Source organism: Tamandua tetradactyla, chromosome 2, assembly GCF_023851605.1.
Source record: "Tamandua tetradactyla isolate mTamTet1 chromosome 2, mTamTet1.pri, whole genome shotgun sequence".
NCBI lineage: Eukaryota > Metazoa > Chordata > Mammalia > Pilosa > Myrmecophagidae > Tamandua > Tamandua tetradactyla.
Window position 1 is genome coordinate 138,436,142 of NC_135328.1, and position 12,395 is coordinate 138,448,536.

General features: G+C 39.0%; 1 protein-coding gene across 23 annotated transcripts in view; it reads right to left on the bottom strand.

Moving 5' to 3' along the window:
- The window catches only part of DISP1 (dispatched RND transporter family member 1), a 290,651-nt gene that overhangs the window by 38,516 nt on the left and 239,740 nt on the right, over nt 1–12,395 (bottom strand). For 21 of the 23 annotated variants that reach the window (XM_077149183.1, XM_077149182.1, XM_077149181.1 and 18 more), the window contains 3 exons: nt 3,452–3,575; nt 2,437–2,564; nt 1,968–2,065 (listed from right to left, as the gene is read on the bottom strand). In XM_077149183.1, coding sequence (XP_077005298.1) covers nt 1,968–2,065; nt 2,437–2,564; nt 3,452–3,575 — 350 coding nt within the window. Of the gene's footprint in view, nt 1–491; nt 1,294–1,967; nt 2,066–2,436; nt 2,565–3,451; nt 3,576–12,395 lie in introns of those variants that run through there. The other 2 variants (XM_077149189.1, XM_077149190.1) reach the window with 2 other exon arrangements.

Here is a 12,395-nt window from a genome sequence, read left to right on the forward strand (position 1 = left end):
TTGCTAATATTCTTCCAGGTTAAGATATTGACTAATATGTTGGTTAAGCAATAACTTATAGTACCAATTTGATTGAGAGAAATCAACTAACTAGAACAATGAAACTAACCAGAGTTTAACTTTTCTAATATGTTTTTTTCCCTAATATATTTTGAAAGAGAAGAGACAAAAAGAAAAACATAAACTTACAGTTTCTTAGGATCAGTATAAGACTTTGCCTAATTGACTTTTTATCTTTCTATTACTATATAGTAAAGTAATTTTTGAAATAAAGACCCTGAGAACTGCCCAGATCTAGAAACAATATCCAATCACGTCCTTTAATAATTTAATAAAATGGGAAAATAGACATTTAAAAGAGATTTTCAACAACAGCCAAATAGCTGAATCTGAAAGAGCTTTAATGTTAATATTATTTAGTTAATCAGAAATTGTAATTATCAACAACTCTCCCCTTCTTAATCACTAGGGTTAATCAGTGACCTACATACTTATATGTATTTTTTCTAGGTCATGTGCTCCTTCTCTCCTGGTAGCTGCACGGTGATTAAGCTATCGGCCACAAAAAATCTTGTTTCACCTGCATAGTGAATGTTTTGCCAATGTTTAGAGATCTGGAGATTCCATATTAAAATCTGGAATCCTGGCCTCTGAAAATTCTTAGAACATCTGGGCCCTCATTTCTATAAGGCCACGTTCTGTTGTGTCTAGGTAGCATCTGATTTCTTTAGATAGGGTAGGCATTCTCTAGTTCCCCACAATCACCATCACTTTCTTCTGTCTGATACCCAACTAGCTTTACTCATTTTATTACATACCAGGCCCCTGAAACATCCTACCCCTGGACTTTATTTTATTCGTCTCTCTATCTCTACTGCCAAGAGCTGAGGCAGGCACATAGAAGGTTCTTGGCTCTTAATATATGCTGTTTGAATGACTCAAAACTTTAAAATAATATTTTTTATAGTACAGTAGATTATTTCAGAATTCAATCTCCAAAAATGTATTTGTTACTTCATGTAAAATATCTTTTAAATAGGCAGTACAGGGAATTTAAAAAATAACTTGAAATTTGGGCAAGCTAAAGAATTTTATTAGATGTACAGCTTCCTTAAAACTGAATATAACTCAGTCATCTCTTTCTTATTGCTTTTTTTTAAAAAATACATTTTTAAGGAGAAATCTTTGCACATATACAGTTCAATTGTAGTATACAACCAATGGCTCACAATATCATCACATAGTTGTGTATTCATCACCATGATCATTTTTAGAACATTTGGATCACTCCAGAAAAATAAAAAGAAAAAACTCATACATCCCATAACCCTTATCCCTCCCTCTCACTGACCACCAGTAGTCAGTGGTGGTCTACCCAGTTTTTTACCCTTTATCCCTTGCTATTATTATTATTATTTAACCCTTATTTTTTTACTCATCTGTCCACACCCTGGATAAAAGGAGCATCAAACACAAGGTTTTCACAATCACATGGTCACACTATAAAAGCTATACAGTTATACCATCATCTTTTAGAATCAAGGCTACTGGAACACAGCTCAACAGTTTCAGATACTTCCCTTCAGCCACTCTAATATAGCATAAACTAAAAATGGATATCTATACAATGCATAAAAAAAACTTCCAGGATAACCTCTCAACTCTATTTGAAATCTCTCAGCCATTGAAACTTTATCTTATTTCTCTCTCCCCCTTTTTAATCAAGAAGGTTTTCTCAATCCCATGATTATTTTTTATTATAGGTAAATAAATTCAGATTAGTGGTTGATCTAGATAAACAAAATAAAATGTTAATTAGGCTAAAATTTCTTTATGCACAATAGAAACAGTGATAATATGATTATTTAGTCACATACTCCTGTCGGTCTAGAGTATAATCATGTTCAATCTTGAAAGCTACTGCTAAGAGATTTGTTTATCTATGATGCCCAGCTAGCTTTACTTACTTGGAACGTCGCAGAAGAAGCTATCTTTGTGGAAGTTCCAGTCAACTTCTCTTTTCTCTCTTTCATAATGATCATCTGACCATCTATCATCCCGATGGCTGAAATGGAACAACAATTTGATCTTCAATAAGGCTCTAGCTATTTCAAGGTCCATAAGTATAATGGTAACTGTATATCCTTGAAGTCAGGGCCTATTTATTGCTCGTAATTAAGTTGAAAGGATTAGATATAAGCCACCAATATTAACTTTTCTCGCTTCTGAAAGAGAGAGAAAAATAACCTTACCTTTCCATGCTAATACAACAAAATTCTAAAAGACAATGAGAAGTTAAATTCAGTCGCAAAAGATCTGGAGCCACACCTTTTACATTTAACCTTTTTGCCCATGAGGTGTTTAAAAGTGGAATTCACTGAGCAATCCTTTGTCTAAAATTTAGATAATATATAATATATAAATTCAAACGATTACCTTTTGGCTTGTTCATCTGCATATTTAAAAGGGTAATTTGCTAATGTTGCTTTGTATCCTGTGTTTTTCACCATGTTATTCCATGTGACCAGTCTCTGGCCTATTGCAGTCCCTCTTGGTTCAAAACCCTAAGGTAAAATATCACAAATTCCCATTAGTGTATTTCATTTTAGGCTATGTATAGTTATAATAACAGCTTGGGAAAGCAATGTCAAGGTGATACAAAACTTTCAAATGAAAACATAGATGTTTCTCACAGCTACTCCAGAGGTGAACTGCATTAAAACAAGATGACTTAACGTGATAATAACCTATTTATTTTGACAAAGCAGGCTTGATTCTTTGGTATGCTACATGTCTCAGGGAAGAGGGGGAAAATCTTATCAGAAGCTTACGTTTCTAATTCATACCTAAGCATTTAGCAAATACTTAAAAATTATCATCAAATTGAAATATGTTATGCATGTTACAGTGTTAACAGTGTAAAGAGTATCATTATCCTTGATCATTATTAAAGGAAGAAATTATTATCCCACTCCAGAGGAACATTTACTTAAAAACAGATCTTGCTCTCTGTTAGTAACACTGAAATTTTTTAAACTTTTTTTTTGGGAGGAAAAAAAGAGAAACTCGTTTTAAAGACGTTATGAAAATCTTTTTATGGTATGCAGGTGCTCTAATTTATTACCTTAAGGCTGCAATATGGGGACAAAGAAGCAAAATCTCCAAATTTTTTAATGCAAGCAAGTCATGCTCTTTGATATTTGAAAAAACAAATAAGACATGTCTTTCCTTTTCAGAAAGAGAGTTGGGTACCTACTGAGAAGGTTTTAGCAGAAACAGGATATTAAAGAACATAACGGAACATAAATTAAAATACTTTTTTTGGGTGCATGGCCCAGGAACCGAGTCCAGGTCTCTTGCATGGAAGGCATGCATTCTACCACTGAACCACCTGTGCACCCAAAATACTTCATTTTTTGGTAACAAATTCCATTGGCTCAATTCTCCTTACCAGCAGTGGATCAGAGAAGTCAGGAAGCTCTGGCACTAGTACTCCAACCAAGGCACAGACCACAATAAATACAGTGCACAAGCCCAAGACCACCACCGGCCAGTCGGCTATCAGGGCTGCATAGCTACAAAAGCAGAGAGACATCACAAAGAAGGCCTCTTAGAAGCCATATAAAGTATTCTGCTTCCTAAGAGAGTAATTTGTTAAATCCTCATATTTAGGACCTAAAAGTACAGCCATTTATCAATAAAAGATCTAATGTGATTATAAGTATTTTATAGGCAATCATAGTAGAAAAAATACACGATCATTTCCCTCTCTCATTTTTATGATAAGGTAGTAGTAGCCACATGTCACAGGCTAGTAAGAGTTAGAATAACCGCTATGTTTGATAAATGTTGTATACCTTCATCTACGCCTGGGAAAAAGAATATCTAAAATCCACACTTCATTAAGTGGGAAGAAAGGTGAACATAAGTTAACAAATTTTGACAGAAGATCCATCCTCCTTTCAGTCTCTTTCAGAACTTTTGTTTTTCAAATTATTTCCTTTCTCCATACCTTTGCTCTATCAATTCTTCAAAAAATAACTCAGCCTATAAACAAGTTTACATAGCATAAATATTAAAAAGAACCAAACCAAACCAAAAATTTCCCATTAACCTATAACTTTCCTTCTAGCTACTATCCTTTCTTTATTCCCACCTTAGCCAAGACTCTTGGGGAGAAAAATATACTCTATCTCCATTTCTTCATTTTCCATGTGCTCTTTTTAGAAAAATCATAAATACATAAAAAACAATGAAAATATGTTAGACTGTGAGTTCCATGAAGGCAGAAACTTTTGCTCAGTGTCTAGACCAGTGCATTTTAGCAAGTGTTCAATAAATAGCTACTGAATAAATGAACAAACACTCATGTACCTATCCCACTTGTACTCTCTATCCCTTTATAGTTTAGTATTAGTCTCTTACCAAATTTTTTGACTTTGAAATTTTCTGACTTTCTCTTACCAAATCCTATCATCAAGTGCTTTCTTCCAGATGCCCTCTCCATACTCTCAATCACCACCTTTTAGTGAAAGATCTGTTTCTGTATTCCCCTCCAAATTCTAAGAGGCATAGTTCATGCCTTATTATTTTGTTATCTTGATACTTCCAGGTCTTGACGTGAATTGAGTGCCCAATAGAAGCTGCCTAAAGTAAGCTTTTTCCAAAATTCAAAATGAATTCTGCCAACTTTAGGTTTGTTGAATCTTTGTTAGAAGAAGGAAAAAAAAGAAACTTGTGGGCCATTATTCCCAAATTTTTAACAAGGCTTGCTCACTTGGCTGCTGTGATAGTTATTTCTGGCTCATTTAAAATAGGCTTCTTATTCATACCATTGTGAGTTATTTCCTTGAAATCATGAAAGCAGCTACAAATGAAACTGGTGGCTCTAAATGTCATTCTGAAAAAAGCTACTAAATGTCTCCACGAAGACATTACTGATTTTGATATCCTGAACTCTTAACTTCACAGATCTAGCTTTATGGGAATAGTTACTTCAAATTACCTCTAATAAGTAAATTTAAATAAAACAATTATGCTCTAAGGGAGCACTTTCCAAGCATTTCACTCGTTCTTTTAAAGTATAATCTTATGAAAACAAATAAATAATAATAACAGCCAACACTCACTGAAGTATACTAGTCACTCTTGTACTTTATATATATTAGCATTTCAATAAATTCTCACAACAATCTTGTGAGATGAAGCTGAGGCACAGAGAGGTTTAGTAATCTGTTCAAAATCACAAAGCTAGTAACCTAGGTACTCTGATTCTAGGATCTGGCCCCTTAACATTATGCTATCTACTCTCTTCAACCAAAAGAGAAACAAAAGACATTAGGAATAACTAAACTTTCCACAAATGTCTGCGTCCCAAAATCGACATTTAAAAATCAAATTCTTAAGCCATACTTAATAGTTAATTTCTCTATGCAAAATCACATAGATTCCAAGTTTGGACATTATTCACTAGATTGCAAATTGTGAATCTGAAAACTCATTAATGAAAAATTTTCTAGTTAATATGGAATAACCTTTAAAAAATATTTTGAATGCAATGAAAACATATAAATCATAATATGCTGACTGTGGCTGTTCAAATGTAAATACCAAGTGGTCACAAGATTTCACATTTCTAGAACACACCCATTACAAAAAATATTCTTCATACTTTACTTCCTCCTCCACCAAATGCAAACTAACAATGAAAGTCACTGGTTTTGAAGCAATAAAGCCCTTGTCTCAATAGCACACTTTAGACATTTTGTTCATTGTTTCAGACTTAAAAAGTTTAAACCCTTAAAATATCAGCCTTCTGCAATAAAAATGGCTTTAGGCTTATATGATTACTCATTACACTTTATTTAAGTGGATCAATTTTCTTTAAAATAAACCAGAAGTTCTGCGTTTTTACTTAAAAACGTATTATCAATAGAGTGCAGAGGTCCCAAATTGCTTAGTTTTCATACTGCGGTTTAATTTACCTATATAATAACTTTTGTGTTCTTGAAACATCTGCACACACATGCACAGCGACCTTAAAAACCTCATTCAATAATAGCATTTCTTCCCTTTCAAAACGTTTGGTTTTGATTTCACAGCCATGTTCTATCCCATACACATGCACTGACTACGTAAGGAAACTCGATGGCGTTAGTGATTTCAGCACATTCCTTCTAAACACTTTTAACCTTACTATATTACAATTCCACTTCTTCACACAGCAGATGTTTCACATGCTAACCTTTCCTAGAGACAACTGTTCACACTTAAGAAATGGGATCACCATCCTGAGCACATAAAGCATCATGAGGGGAAAGCCCCAACTATTTCGGAGTAAGTTTTACCCAAACAAGTGTTTTTCCTAACTACTACAAAATTGCTAAGGCTCTTTCTGCTTCTCCCACTTTCTACTCTGAGCTATCTTATAGCTATGGGGCCACACAGGGAAAGAAAAGTTTCATGTACAAAATGAAATCTAGACAATGGTTGTGACATCAAGATTTAAAAATCAAATAAAGCAGAAAAAGGGGAGAAGTAAAAGGAAATTAAAAATGGCCAATAAATCTCACTGCTGTATTTCTTTTAAGTATGCTAATTCCACTCCTGGTGACTCTCAGTTCAAGGTACATATTCCACCTAAATTTCAAAGTACCTGTCATGGGCAGGTTCATGTGTCAACTTGGCCAAGTGGTGGTACCTATTTGTCTGGTTGGGGCAAGTGCTGGCCTGTCTGTTGTGATGAGGATATTTCATAGAATTAAATCATGATCATGTCAGTTGCATCCACAGCTGATTCCATTTGTAATCAGCCAAGGGGAGTGTCTACTACAATGAGTGATGCTTAATCTAATCACTGGAAGCCTTTTAAGGAGGATTCAGAAGAGACAGGCTCTCTTCCTGCTTTGGCCGGTAAGCCTCTCCTGTGGAGTTCGTCCAGACCCTCCATTAGAATCAGCAGCTTCACAGCCTGCCCTGTGGATTTTGGACTCAAAGGTACTACGGACTCTGATTCCCATAATCAGAATGACACTCCCAATCCATGGAGTGAGTTGGCAAAAGAGATAGTCAATATATCACCATTTGATTCTTCTAATTCTTCGCTTCTACAAAGCCGGGCTCTGGGGAATAATGTTTTTGACACCTTTACAGAGTTTTGTGGAAATAAGATATAAAGATGTTGGCTGGTGGTTGTTAGATACACTGGATACATTAAGGAGTGAAAGAGATGGGCTTAAGGCATCAAATGAGAAGCTTAAGTGTCATCTGACAGATGTAGAAGTTTCTGTGAGTATCCTGAGGGAAAATCTTATTTCCTGTAGCTATAGACTTGAGATCTCTGAAAATCAGACTCAGAATCTTATTGTTAGAGGAGCAATTTTACAATGTAAACTGAAATCTCAATGTTGCATGGTGTCTGCCATTAAAGTGAGGGCATTAATTGGAAAGGAGTAGGACCCTGAAAAATGGGAGGGTGACATATGGATTGATAATGATATCCGGGGTGAGGATGAAACCCTAGGTCATGCTGAGTCTTCTCTAGATAACCCTGTAATAGTCTGCCCTGAGGACAAAGCCACTCCACCTCCAGCCTGCCTTGAGGAGTTGGCCCCCCAACTTCCTCCTGAAGGGATTAGCCCTAGAGTGAGTAATCCTGTTTCACCAGATGAAACTGCAAATGAATGCCCTGAAGCAAATGGCTTGGAAATTTCTAATTCTTTTCATGACCCACCTCCACCACCCCTCATTTCTTCCAGACCTATAACTAGACTAAAGTCCCAACAGGCCCATAAAGGTGAGGTACAAAGTATCACACATGAGGAAGTACATTAAACTCCAAAAGAATTGTGTGAGTTTTCCAATTTATATAGACAGGAATCAGGGAAATATGTGTGGCAATGGATTTTAAGGGTGAGGGATAATGGTGGGAGGACTATAAGGCTGGATCAGGCTGAATTTATTGATATGGGCCCATTAAGCAGAGATTTTCCATTCAATGTTATAGCTCGAGGGGTTAGAAAAGGTATTAACAGTTTGTTTGGATGGTTGGTTGAAACATGGATCAAAAGGTGGCTGACTTTACCTGAGGTTGAAATGCCAGAATTGCCCTGGTATAATGTAGATGAAGGGATCCAGAGACTTAAAGAGATTGGAATGTTAGAGTGGATTTATCATGCAAAGCCTGCTCTTACACCCCAGGAAGGTCCGGAGGATGCACTTTTTACCAGAACACTGAGAAATAAATTTGTGAGACTACTGCCATCATCCCTGAAGAGCTCTGTAGCTGCACTCCTCTGTAGGTCAGACATTACTGTAGGAATTGCTGTCACTGATTGGGAATCCTTAAACACAATGGGGATGACTGGACCCCAAGGTGGCAGAAGCCAGGTGGCAGCACTTAATCGCCAAAAACAGGGTAGATGTGGCTATTATAATAGACAACAAACTCAAAGCAGGAGCCAAAATTATATCATTTGCCAAGATTTGTGGCATTGGCTAGTAAATCATGGGGTACCTAGAAATTCAATAGAAGGGCAGTCTACTACATTCTTGTTTGAGCTGTATAAACAAAAGAGCTCTAGGTCAAGTGAACAGAAGTCTAACCTGAATTACAAAAACACAGAGTCACAGGCCCTTAATCAATTTCCAGAATTGAGACAGTTTACAGACCCAGAGCCCCTTGAATGAAAGGGGGGCCAGGTCCCTTTGGGGGAGAACCCTGTTATACTGCCACAAATTTATATACAAAGTTAAATCTTCCTCCAAGCCTTCCCCAAGGAGACTGACGGCCTTTTACCAGGGTAACTGTGGTTTGGGGAACAGAAAATGATCAGATATTTGGGGGGTTATTAGACACTTGTTCAGAAGTGACATTAATTCCAGGGGACCCAAAATGTCACTCTGGTCCACCAGTCAGAGTGGGGGTTTATGGAGGCCAGATGATCAATGGAGTTTTAGCTCAGGTCCATCTCACAGTGGGTTCAGTGGGCCCCCAGACCCATTCTGTAGTTATTTCCCCAGTTCCAGAATGTATAATTGGAACAGACATACTGAGCAACTGGCAGAATCCCCACATTGGCTCTCTAACTCATGCAGGGAGGACTATTATGGGGGGAAAGGCCAAGTAGAAGCCACTAGAACTGCCTCTACCTAGCAAAATAGTAAATCAGAAGCAATACTGGATTCCTGGAGGGATTGCAGAGATTACTGCCACTCTTAGGGACTTGAAGGATGCAGGGGTGGTGAATCCTACCACATCTCCATTCAACTCTCCTATGTGGCCTGTGCAGAAAACAGATGGGTCTTGGAGGATGACAGTGGATTATCGTAAGCTCACCCAGTATGTAACTCCAATTGCAGCTGCTGTTCCAGATGTGGTATCATTGCTTGAGCAAATCAGTACATTCCCTGACACCTGGCATGCAGCTACTGATCTGGCAAATGCTTTTTTCTCAATAGCTGTTAGTAAGGACCACCAGAAACAGTTTGCTTTCAGCTGGCAAGATCAGCAATATACTTTCACTGTCCTACCTCAGGGGTATATCAATTCTCCAGCCCTATGTCATAATCTTGTCCGCATGGACCTTGATCATTTCTGCCTCCCACAAGACATCACACTGGTCCATTATATTGATGATATCATGTTGATTGGACCTAATGAGCAAGAAGTAGCAACTACTCTAGACTTCCTGGTAAGGCATCTGCGTGTCAGAGGATGGGAGATAAATCCAACAAAAATACAGGGGCCTTCCACCTCAGTGAAATTACTACATGTCCAATGGTGTGGGGCATGTTGAGATATCCCTTCTAAGGTGAAGGATAAGTTGCTGCATCTGGCCCCTCCTATGACCAAAAAGAGGCACAACGCCTAGTTGGGCTCTTTGGATTTTGGCCCAACATATCCCTCATTTGGGTGTACTACTCTGGCCCATTTATTGAGTGACCAGAAAAGCTGCTAATTTTGAGTGGGGACCTGAACAAGAGGAGGCTCTGCGACAGGTCCAGGCTGCTGTACAAGCTGCTCTGCCACTTGGAGCATATGATCCAGCAGATCCAATGGTGCTGGAAGTGTCAGTGGCAAATAGAGATGCTGTCTGGAGCCTTTGGCAGGCCCCTATAGGAGAATCACAATGCTGACCCTTAGAATTTTGGAGCAAAGCCTTACCATCTGCTGCAGATAACTACTCTCCTTTTGAGAAACAGCTTTTGGTCTACTACAGGGCCTTAGTAGAGACTGAATGCTTAACCATGAGCCACCAAGTTACCATGAGACCTGAGTTGCCTATCATGAGCTGGGTGTTGTCTGACCCACCAAGCCAGAAAGTTGGGTGTGCACAGCAGCGCTCTATTGTAAAATGGGATAGGGCCAGAGCAGGTCCTGAAGGCACAAGTAAGTTACATGAGGAAGATGTCCAAATGCCCATGGTCTCCACTCCTGCCACATCACCTTCTCCAGACCAGAGCTATGGCCTCTTGGGGAGTTCCTTACAGTGAATTGACTGAGGAAGAAAGAATTCGGGCCTGGTTTACAGATGTTCAGCACGATATGCAGGTACCACCCGAAAGTGGACAGCTGCAGGACTACAACCCCTTTCTGGGGTGTCCTTGAAGGATAATGGTGAGGGGAAATCCTCCCAGTGGGCAGAACTTTGGGCAGTGCACCTGGTTGTTCATTTTGCTTGGAAGAACTGGCCAGAGGTGCATTTGTATACTGACTCTTGGGCTTTTGCTAATGGTTTCACTGGATGGTCAAGACTTGGAAAGACTATAATTGGAAAATTGGTGACAAAGAGGTCTGGGGAAGAAGTATGTGGCTACTTCTGAGTGGGCTAAAAACATGAAGATATTTGTGTCCCATGTGAATGCGCACCAGAGGGTAACTTCAGCAGAGGAAGGTTTTAATAATCAAGTGGATAAGATGACCCGTTCTGTGGATACCAGTCAGCCTCTTTCCTCAGCAACTCCTGTCACTGCCCAATGGGCTCATGAACAAAGTGGTTATGGTGGTAGGGATGGAGGTTATGCATGGGCTCAGCAACATGGACTTCCATTTACCAAGGCTGACTTGGCTATAATCACTACTGAGTGCCCAATCTGCCAGCAGCAGAGACACATGCTCAGCCCCCGATATGGCACCATTCCCTGAGGTGACCAGCCAGCTACATGGTGGCAGGTTGATTATATTGGACCACTCCCTTCATGGAAGGGGCAGCAATTTGTTGTAACTGGAATAGACACATACTCCAGATATGGGTTTGCTTTCCCTGCACACAATGCTTCTGCCAAAACTACCATCCGTGGGCTTAGTCGAGAATGCTTTATCCATTGTCATAGTATTCCACACAGTATTGCTTCTGATCAAGGAACACATTTCACGGCAAATGAAGTGCAGGAATGGGCACGTGCTTATGGAATTCTCTGGTCTTACCATGTTCCCTATCATCCAGAAGCAGTTGGATTGATAGAACAGTGGAATGGTCTTTCAAAAACTCAATTATGGTGCTAACTAGGTGCCAATACCTTGAAGGGTGGGGTAATGTTCTCCAGGAAGGTGTATATGCTCTGAATCAGCGTCTGCTGTATGGTGCAGCTTCTCCCATAGCCAGCATCCATGGGTCCAAGAACCAAGGGGTAAGAGTGGGCGTGGTATCACTGTTACCCCTAGTGATCCATAGGAAAATTTTTGCTACCTGTCTCAGTGAGCCTGAGCTTTGCTGGTCTACAGGTTTTAGTGCCAAAAGAGGGAGTGCTTCCACCAGGAGAAACAACAATGATCCATTGAACTGGAATCTAAGACTGCCACTGGGTCACTTTGGGCTACTTATGCCCCTGGACCAACAAGCTAAGAAGGGGATTACATTATTGTCTGGGGTGACTGACCCTGACTATCAGGGGGAAGTAGGACTGCAACTACACAATGGAGGCAAAGAAGAGTTTCTTGGAATATAGGAGATCTCCTAGAGTATCTTTTAGTACTACCATGCCCTGTGATTAAAATCAATGGAAAACTGCAACAACCCAATCCAGGCAGGACTACCAATGGCTTTGAAACTTCAGGAATGAAGGTTTGGGTCACCCCACTAGGCAAAGAACCATGGCCAGCTGAAGTGCTTACTGAGGGTAAAGGGAACATGGAATGGGTAGTGGAAGTAGGTAGTGATAAAAATGAACTACGACCACGTGATCAGTTACAGAAACGAGGACTATAATGCTGTTTTGTTCACGTTGTACTATTTAAGTTGTAAGATATCAAGCTTAAGAATGACTATTACCCAAGGACTTGCACCCTATTCGGGAGAGATTTAATGTCTTTCCAGTTATATGCAGGACAGTTGAGTGCTGTTAGGTGAAACAAAAAATGCGTGTTTTATTGTTTTTTATTTAGAAGTTAGGTA